The sequence below is a fragment of the Lacerta agilis genome, chromosome 1 (genome assembly GCF_009819535.1).
Source record: "Lacerta agilis isolate rLacAgi1 chromosome 1, rLacAgi1.pri, whole genome shotgun sequence".
In the NCBI taxonomy this organism is placed as follows: Eukaryota; Metazoa; Chordata; class Lepidosauria; order Squamata; family Lacertidae; genus Lacerta; species Lacerta agilis.
The window spans coordinates 77,480,537-77,502,907 of NC_046312.1; the positions used below are offsets into that span (position 1 = coordinate 77,480,537).

General features: G+C 43.9%; 2 protein-coding genes across 3 annotated transcripts; one reads left to right on the forward strand and one right to left on the reverse strand.

Moving 5' to 3' along the window:
• The first annotated feature begins 2,372 nt into the window (after window positions 1-2,372).
• Window positions 2,373-7,718, forward strand: BET1L (Bet1 golgi vesicular membrane trafficking protein like). Of its 2 annotated transcripts, none has more exons than XM_033156706.1 (4): window positions 2,373-2,472; window positions 3,028-3,119; window positions 3,537-3,593; window positions 6,785-6,952. In XM_033156706.1, exons 1-4 carry the CDS (start codon window positions 2,454-2,456, stop codon window positions 6,950-6,952), a joined length of 336 nt encoding a protein of 111 aa, XP_033012597.1. In that variant the 5' UTR covers window positions 2,373-2,453. The 2 variants fall into 2 exon arrangements, with proteins under 2 accessions (XP_033012597.1, XP_033012588.1); XM_033156697.1 differs by lacking the exon at window positions 2,373-2,472 and adding an exon at window positions 2,797-2,926 and having other exon boundaries at window positions 6,785-7,718.
• A 2,932-nt stretch (window positions 7,719-10,650) lies between these two features.
• On the reverse strand, window positions 10,651-18,561 carry ODF3 (outer dense fiber of sperm tails 3). The gene is made up of 6 exons (XM_033156716.1): window positions 18,406-18,561; window positions 16,017-16,214; window positions 13,896-13,997; window positions 12,964-13,085; window positions 12,248-12,385; window positions 10,651-11,152 (listed from the first exon to the last, which is right to left on the reverse strand). The coding sequence occupies exons 1-6, from the start codon at window positions 18,512-18,514 to the stop codon at window positions 11,063-11,065; spliced, it is 759 nt and encodes a 252-aa protein (XP_033012607.1). The 5' UTR covers window positions 18,515-18,561; the 3' UTR covers window positions 10,651-11,062.
• Window positions 18,562-22,371: the final 3,810 nt, after the last annotated feature.

Sequence of the window (22,371 nt, forward strand, 5' to 3'; positions counted from 1 at the left end):
TTGCTCCCCGGGCAGCAGTCAGAAATGGCAAACCAGCATCCACAGACTGGATATCCAAATGGTAAAAAAAAGGAAATCACCTGGATTTTGTTTTACTCTTGGAGATAACAGACTTATGGAAACCCTTAACCCAGCTTGTTATTTCAGAGTCCTATTATGATGCGTCACTAACTAGATAGATAATACTTTAATCTTCTGTAATGGCACTTACAGAAACTTGTATAACCTCTTATTATTGTTGTTTTAAGAATTTGGCGTTTGTCACCCTGGAGTCCTTTGAGATGAAGGCTGGGGTAGAAATTTAATAAATAATGGCATAGATTAATGAGGTAGGAATAACTGCTACATCATTGTTCTATACAAATATTGATCTAGATTATAGAAAAACATTTAAATGTATCACTCTTCTATGTATAAGCATAAAAAGTCAATTGTACCAATATTTAACTACCCTCGCTCCAGGGGGGCAACTTGTATAAAATATACAACCACATGATGCAGTGCACGCACACCATTTGAGGGCTGGCCCCCTCAAATATTTTATTGGGATGGCCGAACACCCCTTGGCCTCTAGGAGTTTGCTCCTATGCCTCGTTCTCTGATTATTATGCTAAGGGAAAAGTAAGCCACATTGTCTATTCCTATCTACGATATGCAAGCACCATCTTTAAACATATAAACCACACACCCTCAATCGTGTTTCAGTCAGTTAACATGTCATTTTAGACTACTTTCTTGAATGAGTTCACTAACTTAAGTTCTGCAAGGGATTTACCTCTGAGTAACTCCCCTTTGTTCCAGCTCCTGCCAACCTAGCAGTTTGAAAGCACACCAGCACGAGTAGATACGCTCTGGCACTCGTCATGGTGTTCTGTGTGCCAGAGGTGGTTTAGTCATGCTTGCCTAATAATAATAATAACAACAACAATTTATTATTTATACCCCACCCATCTGGCTGGGTTTCCCCAGCCACTCTGGGCGGCTTCCAACAAAATATTAAAATACAATAGTCTGTCAAACATTAAAAGCTTCCTAAACATGGCTGCCTTCAGATGTCTTATAAAAGTCTGGTAGTTGTTTTTCTTTTTGACATCTGGTGGGAGGGTGTTCCACAGGGTGGGTGCCACTACTGAGAAGGCCCTCTGTCTGGTTCCCTGTAACTTGGCTTCTCACAACGAGGGAACCGCCAGAAGGCCTTCGGCGCTGGATCTCAGTGCCAGGTGGAACGATGGGGGTGGAGACACTCCTTCAGGTGTAATGGACCGAGGCCGTTTAGGGCTTTAAAGGTCAGCACCAACACTTTGAATTGTGCCCGGAAACGTACTGGTCTTTCAAGACCGGTGTTGGTCTTTCAAGACCGGTGTTATGTGGTCTTGATGGCCGCTCCCAGTCACCAGTCTAGCTGTCACATTCTGGATTAGTTGTAGTTTCCGGGTCACCTTCAAAGGTAGCCCCACATAGAGCGCATTGCAGTAGTCCAAGCGAGAGATAACTAGAGCATGCACCACTCTGGCGAGACAGTCCACGGGCAGGTAGGGTCTCAGCCTGCGTACCAGATGAAGCTGTTCCTGGTGTGTTGGTAAATGCTTTTGGACAAGACTGGACTTGCCCCTTATAAATGTACTTGGCCTTTCAGCCAGAATCCCATTCCCTTCAAAGGAACTTAAGCAACTTGCATGCAGGATGCCAGCCTTAATTACCAATTATTCTTTTGGAGTTATATATGAGTTCTTGGCAATATATTGTATCCAGTACAAGAAAATTAGTGTCCGGTATATTTAACCTGAAGAAAAACACATGAAGAAATTAGATGAATTGGAAGAACTAACATACTCATAAATTGTTTACATATGCAAACAAGTTTCTGTAAGCTAATACTACACACACACAAAAACCTGGAAGGTATGAGCGTGGTGGCATAAAGATGTCACACTTTAGCATTTGGCTTGCCAAAGCTCCAAGGAACCTGCTCACTTGGAAGAATAAATAATCTTATGGACCTGTACTGTTCAGGAAAAAGGGGCGAGGAAAGAGTGCCACCATTTTCTCTAAATGATTTCTTGCCCTTTTAACACCTGCGTGACAGGAATTCAGCCAACGAGCCTTCGTCGCAGCCTACTAGAAGCCGGAGCGGGGCCCCGACATGGCGATGGTGCCCGAGGCCGCGGACCATCCAAGTCGCTCCCGAATAACAAGGGCGACGAGGCCGCTCTCCTGAGCGAGGGAAGAGCAGGTGTTGCGCGGCAGCCGAGGACAAGGCCTCCGCCGCCGGTGCGCAGCGCCCCGCAAGAGCAGCCTGAGGCCGCCTCCCTCTCCAGCCGAGGGGAGGGCCGACAGGCGGGGACGCTGCGGCTGAGGGGTACGTTTCCTCGGCTAGCCGAGCCTTCGCCGCCGCCGCCGCTCCTCCTCCTGCTCTCTGTGGGCGGAGCGGGACACGAAGGCAGGAAGCGGCCATGGCGGACTGGGGGCGAGGTGAGAGCGCGGAAGAGGCTGGCGAGGGGGCGCCGGAGCAGGAGCGAGAGCGGGTGGAGGCGGCGGCGCCTTCCCTCAGGAGAATGGGGCTGGGAGCGCCGTTGCTCCGGCTTGTCGCGCTGCCTCAGGACCTCCGTGGCCTGTGCTAGGGGTGGGGGACGGGAAACAAAGGAGGCATTCTGATCCTCCCCAGGTCACAGTTGCCACCTTCCCCCCTGCTCGGGCTCCTGTGTCTTCTGTACCGGTAGTTAACTGACGGGCAAGGACGTGGCAGCTTCTCTGCCCATGCTTTGCCAGTGTAGCTTTCTGTTGTGGTGGTGGAATGGACTCTTCCCCCCACGCAGGGTATTTTTGTGTGTGTCTGCAGTGTGGGGTAACATTCCACACTAGCAAGTGGGGAGCCTGCTGTGCCCTGTGATGGTGAAAATAGGCTTTGGAGTGAGCCAGGGGGAAGGTCTGCAAAATAACCACACATTTTACCATACTACCTTTTGTTTTAACAACTGTTACGTTTTAGCTGCGCTCAGTGGCATAATTATTTTATCTTCGTTTCAGGTCAGAATGCCAATGCTGTGGATGATATGTTAGATGTGGAAAATAAGCGTATGACCGAAAACCTAGCCTCCAAAGTCACCCGGCTAAAATCGGTTTGTAGATTACTTACTTTACTTGGGGCTCATCCGCACTTACCTTTTGCCCTGTGCTTTCTAGGCACAGGGCTGTGCTTTGAAATGTCATCGCTGGACATGTTTTCTTTCTTTTGCTCCTGCACTTTGCCATCGAAAACTTGCTCTTTCACACTGAATCAGAACAAATGGAAATTTGTGGCATTTGGGCAAAAAATAAGTCTGGATGAGCTCTTGCTCTTTGATTGCTGTCTTGCTCTCCAGAAGACTTTGGTCTTTGAGGGTTTTTGTTTTTCCCCCCGCCCGCCCCCCTGTATTTAGTAATATACAGTATAGAGAATTGCGCAGGAGCAAATGATATTCTTGTTTGCAGTTTTATTAGTTCTTTCCGAAAGTTGTCTAGGTGTCAATAACTGCTTCATTATGTATTTTCAATAGCTTGCACTGGACATTGACAAAGATGCTGAGGATCAAAATCACTACTTGGATGGCATGGTAAGCAACTGTTTGCACTCTTTAAGAATTACTGATGAAGCTCAGCATGAGCAAACAGGACAATTAGTTTATATGGAAATATATTTCTGTACAGAGAAGAAATCACCCACAAGCCTATTGGTGTAAGTAGCTCTGTGCCAGAGAGTTAATGTGTTTTAGCCTGCCATTGTACTTCTGGAACATGCTCATGCACGTTGTTGTTCAGTCGTTCAGTCGTGTCCGACTCTTCGTGACCCCATGGACCAGTGCACGCCAGGCACGCCTATCATTCACTGCCTCCCGCAGTTTGGCCAAACTCATGTTAGTAGCTTCGAGAATACTGTCCAACCATCTCATCCTTTGTCGTCCCCTTCTCCTTGTGCCCTCCATCTTTCCCAACATCAGGGTCTTTTCCAGGGAGTCTTCTCTTCTCATGAGGTGGCCAAAGCACTGGAGCCTCAACTTCAGGATCTGTCCTTCTAGTGAGCGCTCAGGGCCGATTTCCTTGAGAATGGATAGGTTTGATCTTCTTGCAGTCCATGGGACTCTCAAGAGTCTCCTCCAGCACCATAATTCAAAAGCATCAATTCTTCGGCGATCAGCCTTCTTGATGGTCCAGCTCTCACTTCCATACATTACTACTGGGAAAACCATAGCTTTAACTATACGGACCTTTGTTGGCAAGGTGATGTCTTTGCTTTTTAAGATGCTGTCTAGGTTTGTCATTGCTTTTCTCCCAAGAAGCAGGCGTCTTCTAATTTCGTGACTGCTGTCACCATCTGCAGTGATCATGGAACCCAAGAAAGTGAAATCTCTCACTGCCTCCATTTCTTCCCCTTCTATTTGCCAGGAGGTGATGGGACCAGTGGCCATGATCTTAGTTTTTTTGATGTTGAGCTTCAGACCATATTTTGCGCTTTCCTCTTTCACCCTCATTAAAAGGTTCTTCAATTCCTCCTCACTTTCTGCCATCAAGGTTGTATCATCAGCATATCTGAGGTTGTTGATATTTTTTCCGGCAATCTTAATTCCGGTTTGGGATTCATCCAGCCCAGCCTTTCACATGATGAATTCTGCATATAAGTTAAATAAGCTGGGAGACAATATACAGCCTTGTCGTACTCCTTTCCCAATTTTGAACCAATCAGTTATTCCATATCCAGTTCTAACTGTAGCTTCTTGTCCCAAATAGAGATTTCTCAGGAGACAGATGAGGTGATCCGGCACTCCCATTTCTTTAAGAACTTTCCATAGTTTGCTGTGATCGACACAGTCAAATGCTTTTGCGTAGTCAATGAAGCAGAAGTAGATGTTTTTCTGGAACTCTCTAGCTTTCTCCATAATCCAGCGCATGTTTGCAATTTGGTCTCTGGTTCCTCTGCCCCTTCGAAATCCAGCTTGCACTTCTGGGAGTTCTCGGTCCACGTACTGCTTAAGCCTGCCTTGTAGAATTTTAAGCATAACCTTGCTAGCGTGTGAAATGAGTGCAATTGTGCGGTAGTTAGAGCATTCTTTGGCACTGCCCTTCTTTGGGATTGGGATGTAAACTGATCTTCTCCAATCCTCTGGCTGAGTTTTCCAAACTTGTTGGCATATTGAGTGTAGCACCTTAACAGCATCATCATTTAGGATTTTAAATAGTTCAGCTGGAATATCATCACTTCCACTGGCCTTGTTGTTAGCAAGGCTTTCTAAGGCCCATTTGACTTCACTCTCCAGGATGTCTGGCTCAAGGTCAGCAACCACACTACCTGGGGTGTATGAGACCTCTATATCTTTCTGGTATAGTTCCTCTGTGTATTCTTGCCACCTCTTCTTGATGTCTTCTGCTTCTGTTAGGTCCTTTCCACTTTGTGTGCTCATGCACACATTGATCTTTTTTCCCTTTCCAAGAGGAACCAAACTTGTTGGTCTTCTGTTGGTAGTGATGCCCTGAGAAACTGGTGTTCAGTGATCTGGTATCTAATGGCAAATATGCTGTGAAACTATTTTATGCAATAAGATTGAGGTTTGTGTCAAATATTCTGAATTTCTTATGCAAGAAGTACCTGAATGAACAAGTGTGCAAACCTTGTGTGGACCTTGCACAGACTACCGCATGTTATAATGATCACATAGACGTCTTATTTTCTCACTGGGTTATCACAAGGATAAAAGAGATCAAAATATGCACACAGTAAAGTCATTTAAAATTGTTATTGACAAGGTCAAATCTTGAATTTCAATAATGTATTTTGCTGGTGTGGGATTTGAGCAAATGTGGCTGCATTTGTTTGGATTTTCTTTTTAAATATTATTAACAGTATTACCGTATTTTTCCGCTCCATAGGACGCACCGGACCATAGGGCGCACCTCATTTTTAGAGGAGGAAACAAGGAAAAAAATATTTTTCTGGTTTTCCTCCTCTAAAAGCCCTGGGTTTGTGTGTGTGTGTGTGTTTTTGAGGATCAGCTAAAAGTTTTGCAGCTTTTTGGAAGGGGAAAAGCCCTGGCTTTTTTGAGGACCAGCTAAAAGTTTTGCAGCTGTTTTTGCAAAGGCAAAAGGCCTTTTTTTAAAAAGGATCAGCTAAAGGTTTTGCAGCTTTTTTTGCAAAGTTGGAAAAGCAAAGCTCCTTTTGCAAAGGGGGGAAAGCAAAGAGGAAAAGCCCCATTTTTATGGGGTTTAACTCACATTTCTGAAAAATCTTAAGGGAGCTGTTTCTACTGTTTCCAGTCAGATAATCTAATCAGCCAGTCACATGTCCTGGGGAAACAACCAACCTCCCTCTGCAGCACATTCAACAAAGGAGGGTGTGGCAAGAGGGCGGGGCTGAAAGGGAGCCGGGACTCTTATCTCTCTCCCGATCTCTTGCTGATCAGCTGCTGAGCGGGTCCTTTCAACACTCCCTTTTCTCTTTGTAAAATAAAAGGCACAATCTGCTTTTGGCCCCTGGACAATTCAGCTCCAGGGACCACATTCGCTCCATAAGACGCACAGATATTTTCCCTTACTTTTTAGGAGGAAAAAAGTGCGTCTTATGGAGCAAAAAATACGGTAAATTGGTATTCAGTTAACTGAGTTAAATATATTTCTGTCACTGAACTATGCTATATGTATATTCGTTGTTTCCTGCAAGGGGACAATGACAATAAAGATCTATTCTATAATCATGTTGCTTCTTTCAGTAAGCAATGTCTTCTAAATACCTTATTTTATCTACTTTTTGCATTAGGATTCCGATTTCATGAGTGTGACAGGCCTTCTGACAGGGAGTGTGAAGCGTTTCTCCACTATGACCCGGTCGGGAAGAGACAATCGTAAACTTCTTTGCTACGTTTCTGCTGGACTGATTGTTGTCTTCTTCATCCTCTATTATTTGGTGACAAGAGCACGGACTTGAGAATAATTGTCAAGATTTTGTATTGGATAGTTGTTGAAGAGGGGGGGAAACTGATGATGAAAATGGTTTTGGAAAATCTTCAAATCCTGAAAGTATTATTCAAATGTTGACAGTGATCCAGAGGCACCTCTGTGGATTTCAGTATCATCTCTGGATTGTTTTGACACGCTCTCTTAAAAAGAATATAATTTATTCTGTCACTGTTCCTTTGAAAACTTAAATGCAGCACAATTCACATCCTTGTTGAAACCAAGTCTCTATAGAATACCTTTTTCTCTCCACTGTCTGAGTGGGAAAGCATGCTGGTGATGCCACCTTTATAATTTTGTGGTTGGCAGGAAAACCCTGACACTCATGTCAGAGATGTTCAAGTGCCCGATTTAAATGAAAAAATACTACCTGGAGGACTGTGATGCATCTCTTGAGAACTAATTGTGTTATGGACAACTTCTTCCTAGAAAAGTAACTGAATTTATTTCCACTTCTGTTAACACCAGCATTTATAAGTAGTCAAGCCTTTTTGCCTATTACTCTCAAGGACTTGCTTAGTAAAACAGAGAATATTCCTAAACAAAGGAAGAGTGAGAACTTGCACAAATGATTTTATCTCATTTTTTCCCTTCTTTTTCTAGTCTGTCCCCTGACTGGATTATTTATATTTGTTTCTTGTTACACAAACCTTACCTTATAGCAAGTTAATGTATATTCACTTTAAAAAGTTTGTCCAAATCATCCTTTCTGTTAAATAATTTTATTGATTCATTGATTATTGGTTAAGTCTTTTTTAGCTGGCTGCTGAATCCACTTCTCTCTGGAATCAAGTAACATTTTGCAATACTCCTCATTTTTAATGTTTGTTGCCAGGTTCTGGCACCTGGAGTGCCAGAAAGGTATTAACAGCAAAACTGGAGCTAAGTTTGTGTGATGTGTGTGTGTGTGTGTGTGCGCACGCGCTATAAATGTATAATCAGAACTGGGGTAAAGGCACATAGGATTGCAGCCTAGGTTTTTCATCTATCGACTGGTGGTCTAACGTTCCAATTTCCCAGATATAACTTTCCATAATTTACTATATCACAATTGAAATAATATAAAGAAGAAAGATTCTGGTACAGTTCTGCTGTGGATCATGATCTAGTTGATACATTGCTGATCTTTGTCATTCACAGCCTGACTCTATTTGGGTGAATCTTGCTTTTTTGTTTCTCATTTATTCTATAACATCTCACCATAGCAATACAGTGGTACCTCGGGTTACAGATGCTTCAGGCTACAGACGCTTTAGGTTACAGACTCTGCTAACCCAGAAATAGTACCTCGGGTTAAGAACTTTGCCTCAGGATGAGAACAGAAATTGCGCGGCAGCAGCAGCGGGAGGCCCCATTAGCTAAAGTGGTACCTCAGGTTAAGAACAGTTTCCAGTTAAGAACGGACCTCCAGAACGAATTAAGTTCTTAACCCGAGGTACCACTGTAGTACCTTCATTCTGATTTTTAACTTAAAAATAAAATTAAAACAGGTTTTAAACACTTGCCAGTATTTTTTCCCCTGTATCCCTGTCCATAGTATAAATTCTGATATACTGTACACACTTTGCCTAGTATTAGGCAAAGTGAGGCAGTTAGCTCAGCAAGTGCTAGGGAGATAGCAGCTACAATCCCACAAGCTGTTCCTGAGCCTCCAGTCCTCACCTGTTAAAGCACAGCTGTTTGTGCCACAGGATGTTACACACACCCTGCCTGCCAAAAAACAAAACAAAACAAAAAAGCCTGCTGCCCTTAGGCGCAGTAGAGGGGACTATCCTGTTGCTAGTAGTGAAGTAAGATTCAGCTGCATGGAATGGAAGGAGCATCATCTTGTCTTTGCCTCAGGCAGCAAAACATGCCAGTCCTGGATATATACTAGGTAGTTTCTAAAGTCTTTCTTAGTAACCTTTGGCTGTTGTTTTGAAAAGCAAATATTTGCTCCTGCATGTAAGACAATAGAGGCTGCTGGCCAAGGTTATAGTTGCTTCTTTAGATAGTTGCTCCTTTAGAACAAGTGAGCTAACTAGATCAGTATCATGTTTTTGAGGGCATGTCAAAAAATCTTCCAGGAGCCTGTCTTCTAGAACCTCTGAATGATGGACAAGGCGTCAAGCCCCAGTTTGTGAACCCCTAAATGCATACTCCAGAGAGACATGCAGTGAATCGTACCTCTTAGACAAGTGTACCCATCCTGATACATGTGGTTGCAATGTTTGTCATGTTCACCTCATATCTCTACAGTAGGTGTACAGTACACCTAAAAATGCAATAGGCGAAATGAACCTGAGGTCACTGAGAAGCTAAGCAACCTTCAACTCAGGGATGCTGTCAAAAGATGCAGTTTTTTTTTAAAGTCACTGATTTATCATTTTTAATGTCATAAAATTAAAAGCACACTTCTCAGTTGGCTTCCAAGCCAGACAAACTTCGTAGCATGCCATTCCTGACCCAGACTTAAAAGTTGGACTAAAAAGGGGCCAGTGCAACTAGATCAGGGCAAAAATACTGCTCAAAAGCTTCCTCCCAGTTTGGTGTAGTGGTTAAGAGCGGCAGACTCGTAATCTGGGGAACCGGGTTCGTGTCTGCACTCCTCCACATGCAGCTGCTGGGTGACCTTGGGCTAGTCACACTTCTCTGAAGTCTCTCAGCCCCACTCACCTCACAGAGTGTTTGTTGTGGGGGAGGAAGGGAAAGGAGAATGTTAGCCGCTTTGAGACTCCTTCGGGTAGTGATAAAGCGGGATATCAAATCCAAACTCCTCCTCCTCCTCCCATAGCCGATAGCCTTGCTGTCTCAAAAGCAGGGCTAATTGTTTCTGTGTCAATATCTTTTTTAGAGCTCCCTTTTTAAAGCTCTAAAAAAGATATTGGGAGATCTGATCACAGATATTCCACATCATGTGCTAGGAGGCTTTTGAAAGATAAATCTAAATAAAGAAGTTTATGCTTTTATTTTGAAAGATATCTCAACTGACATTCTGTTGCTACAGCATGGTGAGAAAGAAAGTGAGTTTATTTGCTTTTTGCAGCAAAAACAATCTTGCGGCACCTTTAAAGACTTAACAGATTTTATGGGCTGTAGTCCATGAAAGCTTATACCATAATAAAGTTACTGTCTAAATTGTCAAGTGGACAGATAAGGGCTTGGAACAAGCAGATCTATATACAGTACAAGTTTCGTCTCTGCTATGGGCTTATTGTGTAGCCTGGGAGGAAATAGCAAGTGCAGCCTCATACTCATCTGTGAAATGGCTTTCCTCACAGAGTTGCTGTGAAGATGAACACAATAAATATAATGCACAAAGGATGATAAGGAAGGGGAACTGGTGAGATCCTGTTTCCCCTCAACATCTTTGTGCAGGAGGGGATGCAAACATTTGCAGCATCAATTATTTCAGCTGCTGTACCAGCATTAATGGGTGAGAATCCTGACTGAGCAGCAAGGCAATATTGTTATCACCATTCATGCCAGTTCTATGAAAAAGCTTAACACTCTACTTTTCAAGTTCAGAATATTCATACAGTTTGTGTAGTGAACCCTCTACAAAAGAACTGATGTTTTATTTAATAGCTAGGACATGAAATAAACATTTTATTCCTGATTTATTTATTTATTTCAAAACACGTTTCTCAGCTGATACAAAATACTTTTTATGTGAGTTATTGCAACAAGTTCCATGAAATAATTCTGGATCAGGAACACGAGTAGCTTTTTTACACAAATACACATATATATTTAATATATATCAGATCCTACTTTATGAAGAATGACACCGTTAATTGTATACCAGTTGTCAGAATGCCAACATGCGTTTAGATATGTATTCCTTGGGCTCAAATAGTAGGGCAAGTGTGAGCTGCGCTTTGTCTTCCTCACAAGAGGGGCTTATGGCATATCCCTTCATCAGAGGACAGAACTTCAGTCTTGAATGGTAATCAGTTTCTGAATATTTTAAATGGTCCTTTAGCTCTGGTATTTGTAAAAAAAAAATGCAGTTAAACAGCTGGTGGTTAACTGTTAAAATGTGGAGGAACATGATATAGAAATATCAGTAGAAAAATCATTTTCTGTACAACGGATGAATTCAGCAGACGTCCACAATCAGAGGTGTGGTGTAGTCGGAGTGTCTGATTCCAAAAGTGACAACTGGAGAACAAGTTTTGAGCAATGATACCTAGAAACAGAAGGAGTGTAAAATATATTAGGTGAAACAGGCTAGGCTTCTGCTAACAGATTCTTGATTACTTTTGTTCTTTGATCTCTGTGTTCTGCTTAACAGAACAGGCTGCTTCCTGCTGGTTTACTGAGTAAGAAGCATTTTAAGTGGAAAGTTAAGTGGAAGAATTAAGTACAGACAATTAATAATTGCGGAGCACAACTGGGGCCGTGTTTCATGAAATACTGCTGGAGGAACTAGATGAATATCCTGGGGATCGTGGACCCCTGGAGATAAACAGTAATTTCAACATCTTGTTTCTTCTGGTCTGAGTAACTTCATATGCAATTAAGTAGCACCATGGTTGATTCTGGAAATGGAGTGTGTGCAGTTCTATGATCACCAAGATCCAGCAGCACACACTTGCAAACAAAATTTCATGCGATTTTCAGGTTCACCAGTCCACATTGCCCCCAAACAGCTTTGCACACCCCTGTAGTAGTCTTACTATGTTCCCAGTCTGTCAAACCATGTGTTTGGCAGCAGAAGAGACTGGTTTGTTAAACTATAGTTTGCATTATATCCAAACCAGGAAATTGGTCTAAGCACACCATGTAAACCAGGATTGTAAACTACTGGTTGTTCTTGGTTTACAATCCTGACTTGTAGAGAGCTTTAAAGCTCATACTTTAGACATCATGGCAAACTGTCATTCAACAACACAGAAAGTTTCTCTGACAGCAAGCTGCATAAGGAGAGGAGGGACTGTTCCAACTCATTGCTTTGCTCCTGAGCCAACAAACCATGGTTTCTTGAAGGAGAAATGTGATGTCCAAATCAGACCCATGTGACAAATGGACCAATCTAGATAAAGAATATTTGCATGGGCCATAACAAGTTGATGGTTTGGTAATTACGTCTAACAAAAATGAACAGGGTTGCTACGCTACCTATGACCAGCTACTAACTTCTGTTTCTGTAATATTAGGACAAAAAAATTCCCTCTCCTCACAACCCACAATTTCAGGCTCTGTTGCCAGGAAAGGAGAATATTCATACACAGGAGTAATAATTGCTGAAAACAATTAAGAATGAAAGGAAGCTGCTTCTCACCTTTCCTACAGTATAGTCTGCAGGCCCAGGTGTTTTCCCAGCTCTTAGACCCTTGCTTCGACTGCCCATAGAATACTTGGGTGCTCTCTTTTTGTAGATATCTGTGTCGGGCTTATAATATGCAGCAGGACCAGGGGTCTGTAAGAGAAAGGACTCCCATAGATGAAGTAATAATACAATCCATATATCCTAATTTCCCAGGAAAATTGAGCAGCTCACTGTGTTACACTAAAACACCTTGAATATAGTTTCTACCGTGGCAACACTTTACTTCTCTCATTAATTGTCTTCCGCTCCCCAATGATTTTATCAGTGCAGTTGTAAAATAAAAAATAAAATATGAAAATAGGACTTGCCATTGAGGGGTTTTTTTTAAGGACATGTGAAAATTAGAGTAAAAGATGTTGCACAACTGAAGCTAAAAAATAGGGGTAAAACAAGATTAAAGGCGTTGCAAAAAGTTTGGTAAAATGACCATGGCAAGAGTGAACAGTGCGTCACAGCCAGATTTTTATCTGCTCCTGAATGAGTAATTTTAGCATTAAGACCCCCATGAAAGAGTACAAATTGGCTCTTTGGCACTAGCAACCAGCAGTATGCATTAAATTGTTAAATCAAGATTAAAACAAATGTAAGAAAAATGGACCAGAGCAGGCGCAACATTGAATATTGGTAACCAGCAGAGAAACAAGGCATGAAATGAACCAGCAGTCTACCTTATGCAAGTCTTCATCAAAACGCCCAAGCTTACTCCTCCCTGTCATGGAGTAAGCAGGGCCAGCGGAGGTTGCTGCTGTGTGCGGCCCAAGGACTTCAGGCATTGTGTAAGTGCTGGGACCTGAAAGAGGAACATGTGGACCATTGGGAGGAGCACCAGAGACTTCCAACAGAGCCAGAGGAGGAGGGAGGTAATGGCTGGGATCCAAAGGGCTACTTCAAGTTGGCCTAAGTGTTCGGGAATAAAACCTATGAAACTTCTGTTTTCCTTAGAAGAGGTGTAGGGAACCATTGGTCTGCCAGATTTTGCTGAACTACAGCTCCCATCATCGCTGGCTTTGGCCATGCTGGGGTTGATGGGAGCTGTAGTTCAGCTACATCTGGAGGGCCAAAAGTTCCTCACACCTGTGTTAGAACATTGAACCATCGCAATATATCAGAAATTGCCTTTCGGTGCCTCCTCCATTTCAAAAGCGTTTTCTTAATTTTATTTTCCTCCAGAGGCCATGTGTGCAGTCTCTCTAGTGCTCAAATTCACAGGTCAAAACATAAAAAGCTATTTCCTACTTCCACCAAGTCTATCCTTTAACTGCAAAGGCTAGGTGCTCTTCTTTTGATAATTTGTGAATGGTGATATCTTAGCAAGCTACTAATAATGGGTTGGCATGATGCCAGCCACCCGCAGCCTTACCACCATGAGAGAAGACCTTCCTGAATGGCAGAAGCATAACACTACACCCCTAGGCTCAAACATGCACATGTAAGTCCTGCTGAACTTGCTCCCAAGTAAACATGCATAGACCTGAGCTAATGCACTGTGTTTCATCATTGATAAATTTCTTAAGACAACCTATGTTTGATGCCTTCCAACAACAACAACAACAACAACAACAGCAAAGCAAAAAACAAAACCATAAGGGATAAGCCTTACCTGGTGTGGCGTCTACTTTGTAACCACGAGTCCTGAATGACAAAGAATGTGCAGGAGCACTTTGATAAATTATTTTCCGTGACTTCTCTGGTGAGTAAGAGGCTAGGTAGATGGGAAGGCAATGGATGCAATTAGGTTAAAGCTCATCTTTCACCATGCCAAAATCACTGCTATGTCCTAAAGCCTCTGAAGGGCTGTCTACAGTTTTGTTAATTAAAAAGTTATCATTCTGCGTGCAGGGAGCGTAAATCCCTCGTCACATTTTGACTAAGGCATGTGAATTAAAATGCAGAATGAATGTACGTTTTGCATGATTTATCCTGGTTGCAAATGACAGCGTCGTTGGATGAATATAAAACAGCAGATACAGAAGGAATAGAATGTATTGTGGGAAGCAGGGATGCTGTTGGGAGTTGCAGAGACCACAAGTGTTTTCTGGCAGGCTCTGGATCTCCTGTTCTTAACTTTAATTCTATGGCACTCGGGCCCTCTGCACCGTGTGGTGATTGCAAGACCCCAGCCACTCACCATCTCAGTTTCTCCATATAAATTACCTTATGCATATACATACCCAATGTCTTGTTTTCAGGAGAAGAAAAGGCTAAGGAGGAAACACCACACAAATCCTGAGTGGAGTCCCTAAGATGGTTGGATGGTGTCTTGTATGCCTCCTTCTGGGAATTCCTGCAGCCAAGCTGGTGCCAAACGTATTGCTCTGCTTTCTTTTGGACCACATCACTGAGGCCGAGAGGGGGGTCTTGTTGTCTGGGCAGCCCAGAACCTCCACACACACACTGCCCAGGCTTGTACCCCAGGGAGGTCACTGCAGTGCTGCTAATGCAGCAAAAACAGCACAGGAGGCAGCAGTTATGCGTTACTGGTCTCTGCAGCCACAGCAGGATTTGTGATTCTCTGGCAGTTTGACTTCACCCCCTGAAGAGCATTCCACTGTCTCTCAAGACAGAAGGATGCCCAAAAAAGTGTTTGTTTTGTGCAAATTTGTGCCACAGAACTGTCGCTGGTACAAAGGGTGTATGCACTGGTGGACGAAATAGTATCTATGTCCCTGCGAGCTGGCAGGAAACTGGGTGTCCCTTCTGTGGCCAATGAGGTGAAGCAACTGCCTCAGGTGCCTGAATTCGCCAGGGCACCAGAACCTGATGCTGATATTTCTCCCCTCCCTTGTTCCAGATCTAGATCTCCTCTCACTCCTTCTTCCCAGGCAGGGCAGGGGCACCATTTCGGTGCCTGGCTCAGATGCCAAAATGTTGTGAGCCGGCCCTGGGAGGGTGCAGGGAGAGGAGAGGGAGAAATTCGGTTGCGCAAGTGGAAATCCTTATTCTACTTGAACTAGTTGAGCCACAACAGCCATCAGCCCCAGCAAGCACGGCCAAGTGACTAGAGACAATGCAAACTGTAGTTCAGTAATATATGGAGGGCCGATATATGGTCCCCACATCTGCACTAGTAGAAGCACTTCTTTGGATATTGGCCAAAGCAGCTTAACCAAAATCGCACCGCACAAAATAAAAAAAAATACACCTGAAAAACAAGATAAAATGCAGCCTAAACTGAGAAATAAGACAAAATTCAACCTAAAGCCAACAGTAGCATACGAGATGTGCCTGATGTTGTGGCAAGATTTGAGGACACTTTTGACAAACATCCAGATGCAGCCTTTGACAGAGCTTTTTATTATCTAAAAATAATCAGGCATGCTGAAACTGAACAAACAGTTGGATTATTATAAAAGATTCAGGAGGAAATGATTAATGATAGGACCCACAAAGCGGAGCAGGGAAGTCCAGGAGATTCTATGGAACCTTGGTTTTATGACGTATGTTGGATATGTGATTGTAAAACTTTAAATTGAAAAAAACAAATAAATAAATTTACAAAAAAGAAACAAGAAACTGAACAAACAGAATCAGTCCAGTCTCTCTTTCTGAGCAAACAACTCATATGGATTATTTAATCTGAGGATGACACCGCATTTTTTTCAACATAGCCATAATAAATCATTCCAAAGGCTAGTTTTGAAACGATGTACCCAAACTCTACCTTAGTCTTGGGTTAGCAACTGCCGTCAACATATACCTTGGGTGGGTGACTATTACTCACCAGGACCTGGGGTAACCTCCTTTTTCACTCTCATTCGACCACCCATTGTATAAGACGGAGCCGATTGCCTTCCTTTGTTTGTCATATAGCCCTGCACATGGTAAGGACCCGGAACTCTGTCTTTGCTGGATGGGAGCTTTGAACCGTACATACTATAGGCAGGGGCTTTCCTTTTGGTAGGGATGTGCGAGATATAACCTGAAAAAGCACAGACATATTTCATGCCACAGAGCTCAGGAGTAAGGCGTTGCCTCCGACTGGTTGCACTTCTCCAGTATCTAAAAGACAAAGGACATTCCGGGCCCTGCTTCCTTTGATCATTTAGTCCAAGATGTGAGGGATCGAACCTGGGAAGATATGTTCTCCTATGATGATGCAGCTGATCTCAGTCATTTCTAGTTGCATAGCTGTCAAGTTTCGGATTTGAAAATAAGGGATCAGCGCACCCTCACCTGTCTGAGGGACAGCCTACGGTTCTCAGGGGCAGTCCACACCGCGGTAATCCCCCCAGGCTAAAAATTAATTTACACCATTCTCCTCCTCTACAAAGATACAGGGGATGATTAAGCAATTGTCAGATGCAAGCATCAGATATTTAAGATCCAAACACCAAGCAGAACAGCCAGACACCAATGAATTTTACAGTTCTACAAAGTCGGCCTCAAATGCCTTCATGTACCTATGGTTAGGGACCCAGGTGGCGCTGTGGGTTAAACCACAGAGTCTAGGGCTTGCTGATCAGAAGGTCGGCGGTTCGAATCCCTGCCACGGGGTGAGCTCCCGTTGCTCGGTCCCAGCTCCTGCCCACCTAGCAGTTCGAAAGCACATCAAAGTGCAAGTAGATAAATAGGTACCGCTCCGGTGGGAAGGTAAACGGCGTTTCCGTGCGCTGCTCTGGTTCGCCAGAAGCGGCTTTGTCATGCTGGCCACATGACCCGGAAACTGTCTGTGGACAAACGCTGGCTCCCTTGGCCTATAAAGCGAGATGAGCGCCGCAACCCCAGAGTCGGACACGACTGGACCTGATGGTCAGGGGTCCCTTTACCTTTACCTTACCTATGGTTATTCAGTTCAGCTGATCCCAGGCTTCTGAAACTAGATGTATTACCATATCTCCTGGGATCCTTCTTTGTTGCTGAGCTGTTCTTAGATGGCTGCTTCTTGCTAATATTTAACCTACTTCTTCCTTCCTCAGAGGCAATTGGGAGCAACTAACTTCCCTCTCCTCCAGGGTAAATGTTAGTTACACTAAGCCATTACCTGATTCCATCGCAGCCTGATTTGCTCAAAAACTCCTTAGCCAAAAGAGTTTACCTGGTCTGAGATATTTGCTCCCTCCCACCCCCCCGCCGTCCCCAGGAGCAGCCAGGCCCGCCTGGGAAGGAACAAGACCTCCTCCCCCTTCCTTCGACTGTTTTCACCCAGTCTCCGAACTGTTTCCAGGTGCAAAAACTGCAGCTCTCAAGGAATGCTCATTATCACTAAGCCACCACCCCCATCTTGTTGATATCTTCCTTTATTGAGTGAAAAATGGGGGCAAGCTTTTAACCGTGCCTCCATTCCACTGCACCCCGGTGCCCTCAGCTACACGAAGTCAGAGAGAAAGTTTACCCTGCAAATAGGTCAAAGCGTTAACGAAAAACAGATCTCCTCCTCTCTCAGCTATCTGCTTTCCCTGTATTTCCCCCTTTTTTTCCAAGGGCTGAAACAGCAGGTAATGTTTCAAGTGCAGCACATGGGCAATGGGAAAGTAGGATCGCTTGGAGAAGAAGCGATTGCGTTTCAATCCGCCTCTCAAATCGACATGCAGAGAGCCTTCCTCGCGAGTGGCAGCCGAGGCGGCCAATGAAGACTCAGCTAGGTGGTGTTTTTTGTGTGTGTTCTTCTTCTGCTCCCCTGGCTTGCAGCATCCAATCCTTAAAGGCAGGAGGCGGGATTTCTTCGCTGCAGCCTTTAACCCTTCATCGCCCTTGACTTGTGAGCCGGGCAGAAAAAGCAGTCCTTTGAAACTTAATAAACCTGGTATTATACGGGATTTTCAATCATCCGTGACAGCAGCAGGAAACACGTTTAAAAACGGGAGAATCCCGCCAAAAACGTGATACTTGACACCACTGTCTAGTTGTGGGGCACCAGGGCAGCTGAGAGGGACAGGGTACAGAGGGTAATGGTGTCCCCAGCCAAGAGCCAGCAGGGGACCCAGGCTCTAAGAGTTTTCAAGTTTCTACATGCCCTGAAAGGGAAAAAATATGTACCAGAATATGGAGCTGCCCCACCCCTGATCAATTTCTGTGCGGTGGCCCAGCCTGGCGGACTGCTCCTGCTGTCCAGCACTTTTCTTTGCATCAACTTTTAAAACCCTACTAAACTTCTGTTTCCGCTTGCTTACCTGTTGCTCCCGGTATGTTGTACTTGGGCCCAGGGCTGGAATACTGGGCCATGACTGGTCCTCGTGGACGATGGGGCCTCCATGTGCCCACCCAACCTCCATTACTCATGATGGCAGTCTATTCTGGAGCCTAAGAAATGAAGAACACAGAGTGAATTTGTGTAAAGGTTAGGTTGGATACATCCTCCTGGGGAAAAACTTTGGGTAACTCTATTGTACCCTGTACTGAGCTGGCAGGATCTATATCTAGCTACTAACATGACTGTTACCAATTCAGTAGAGTCTCGTTGTATTATATGGGTTATATTGGAGCCAGAAGTACCAAGAATGGAAGCATTAGGCCTCCCCTGCATAAGAAGTGCCTACTGGATCATGCCAGCTGCTCATCTGGTCCATCATCCTGTTTTCACAGTGGCCACCATTTATCGTGGGAGGGGGCTCTTCATGCATCCAAGATCTTTTGTAGTGTCCACATGGCGTAGTTGTCGTCGTCAAAATACCAGCCTGCATTTCTCCCTCTGTTTAATCTGGATTTACCTTTCCTGGGAGAAACCCAGTAAATAAATAAATAGAAAACCTTGTGTTGCTGGTTACGAGTTTGCACTATCCATTTACAGTATTAAACCCCTGCCCAGAATCAGCCACTGACTTTCAAAAGAGTCAGGTAACTAACTACACAGCACATGAAACAGAGTAAAAAAAAAAAAAAGGATATAAACTAAAACAATTCTTAAATGACCACTGAGTGCTAATTCACCTTCTTTTGCCCTTGGAGATTTAACTGATGTGGGCAACAGTGTTTTCTGCAGGATATTTCCTTGCTGTCTGTCAAAAGGCCTGTGGACAGTTTAAGGAGAAGATGGAATTCTGAACAGGCAGAACCCATCTCCGTTTGCAGGGATTTATCCTCCCCTCCATGTGAAGAACCTTCATGAAATTGCCATAGAAACAGACAATTGCCCTTCATAGTACTTCTGGGTGTTCTAGAACACCAGGTATGACTCTTAGGAAAGACTGGGCTGTGTGTGTGTCATGATGAGAAATAGAGTCAAATCACATAGCCTGTGCAAGATCCTTGGCTGGATCGCCAAATGTATTTTTCTTTTGCTAAAAGCAACCAGGGATTTTGATTGGCACACTGCATAGGAGAAGGAGGGGAATTAATTCACTTCTCTCCCATGCCAGCTACTCTAAGCAAGTTGTCTCTAATGATGCAGACAGCAACTCTTCTCAGTAGGTCTTGCCCCTATGAGGCAGTTGTGTATGCTGAAGGTCCCTGCCTTCCAACAGCTGTCTGAATCTCATCCTCCCCCCCACCCCCGGGTCCTTCCCAAGCAATCTGAAACTATGCTGGCATGCCTGTCTCTGCTCCTCTGTCTTCATACCTCCTCTGGTCTTGGGAGACTGTGGGGAGGAGAGCTTGTTGCAGCAGAAGAGGGAGACATCTCTGTTTCTTCACCAGCCTGACCCATCTCTGCCTCTTGGCCTCCCTCCTCTCCTGCTTCAGATTCCTGATTTTGGACTTCCCTCTGCCACAGCCTCTTCCTGTGCAATAAACCATGTTACCTCTTCAGCTTCCGACACCCACTGGCGGAGGAATGGGGTGTGGTAGTTGCAGCCCGCCCCGGGTGTAATCCGGGGGGGGGACATCGCCCCTGCCCCCCCAGGGATGCTCACCATGGGCGATGCCCCCCTGGGATGCTTGCCCCGCCCCCACAGCTGGCTAGCCCTGCCCCCACAGCTGGCTAGCCCCGCCCCTGGGTGCACAGCATGTGCTTCGCTCTGGGTGCTGGAGCAGCTAGCTCCACCTCTGCCAACATCTCCTCATCCCAGTCTGCTCCATCTTCTCCCTCTGACCACTCATCATCATCCCACCACCAATCCCCAGGCTCTGAGCCTTCTTCCCTTGGGGGTTCCCCAACTGGTGCCTCCCACCATTCCCATGTCCAGCCAGTCCGTGACAATACCTCAAATATCTTGTGGGTTCAGTTCTAGACCACCGCAATAAAGTGAATATCGCAATAAAGCAAGCCACACATTTTTAGTTTTTGTTTCCCACTTTCAGTGGGGTCCCAGAACTCATGAGTGATTATGCCCCATGCAAAGTGAACATGATGGCATTGTTGACAAGATGGACGCATACCTTGCCTTTGGTTCCAGCAAATGCCTGTTGACCTGAAACCAGCCATGTTAGGATATTGGTTCACTTTCATAATACTGGTGGCTTTTGTTTCATTTCAGGTTCACATGTAGTCATCAAGCCAAAATCACTGTCTCTATCACTAGATTGCCCTACAGCTGCTCTGGATACAATGGAACATTGGATATGATTGGGGAATGGATTCCATCACAAGTTATCATTGACATGTAGAGAAATAAATTGATTGACTTTCATTTGCCTTCCACCTTTTGGCACAGTAGGGAAATTGAGACAGTAGGGATCATTCTGCCCAACAGCTTTCTATCTAAACCCCCCCCCCCCGCTTTGCCACTTTCTCCCAAACAGAAGGCTCTCACCCCTGCCCCCCTTTCCTCCAGCTGAGGATGCCAACTGGCTGGGGAAAAAAGACCTTTGCTGCTGCTGTGCTTTAGAAACACTTTCTGGGTCTGATATTGAGTTAGCTTCTGGTCCATCAGATGAGAGTTGAAAGTAGTTGCTGCTAATATTTATATGAGGCAGTCATTTTTACAGTATTTTTCCATGAGATTATTTTTCTTTCAATGAGATTATTTTTATCATTACTATGTAATTTAAACATGTAGAATAACTACATTATTCAAACATGTAGAATTTTCCCTGTAGTTTTTTGCAGTTGATTTTCATGCGTTGGTTTTTTTTGGGGGGGCTGCTTCTGCTGTTTGCAAACCAGCATTCATGGGTGGTGGTCAAGACATGCTGGTTTTTCATTATGGGTACATATGGGTAGCCACAATTGGTCAAATAAAAATAAACAAACATGAAAAAACCTGCACCTGCAGTTGTCACCACAAATGCAATTTCCATGCATGTTCCAAACCATTTCTCAAATTAAATTGAATGTGTTGATTTTGTATGTTCATGCAGACAATTTCTGTATTTTACAAGGTTTGAACTGAAGTTAATTTTCACATATTGCAGACTTAAGACAGAGCCAAGATGGTGAAGGAACAGTGGTCAGAATTCACCTTTGTTACCTCCCCATGCTCCTGGAACCGGCAGAGTTATCCAGTCTCACACCAATTACTGTCTTTTTCCATACTGAATTACTTGCAGTGGATAAGCCGTTATATTGCCTCAGCTACTTGCAAGATTGAAAATGAAACTCCTTAAAAGTATTATCAGCCACACAGCATTACATGTTACAGAGACCCAAATTGCTGTTATAACTGCTGGAAAACACACAAAGATCGTTTGTAATTTACCTGAATGCAACAAGATAAGGAGTTTAATGAAACATGAAGCTTGAATTATTCAGGAATATTATGAAGAGGTTTCACATTGGTTTTGTAAAGCATAATGAATATACAGTACTCTAAAGGAAGGATAGGGCTTGATCCGTGAAAGCAGAAAGAGAAAAGGGTGCATTGTTCAGTTAGCAGTACTGGGCAACTGCTGCTGGCAGATGGCCTGCAATGTTATTGAAGATTTCCTTCGAATTATATGCACCTCTTCAGTATATCAGCCTGAAATTAAAAGAGCAGAAGAAAATTCAGCATAAAGTCCTCTCAACATGGCTACATGGGATAAGTTCACATCTTCACAGATTACCCTCACCATAGTTGTTGTAGTCTTTTTTATATATATTTTATTTTCAATTTTTTACAATTTGAAATAGACATTTTACAAACTTATTGACATCAAATGACTTCCCCTCTTCTCTTTCCATGGTTCATTTTATACATCTTCCATTCCTGCATATTTTACTATAACCATTCAAGTCAATTTTCCATTTTTACACCATTCAGACATTAATTACACAGTTGAAT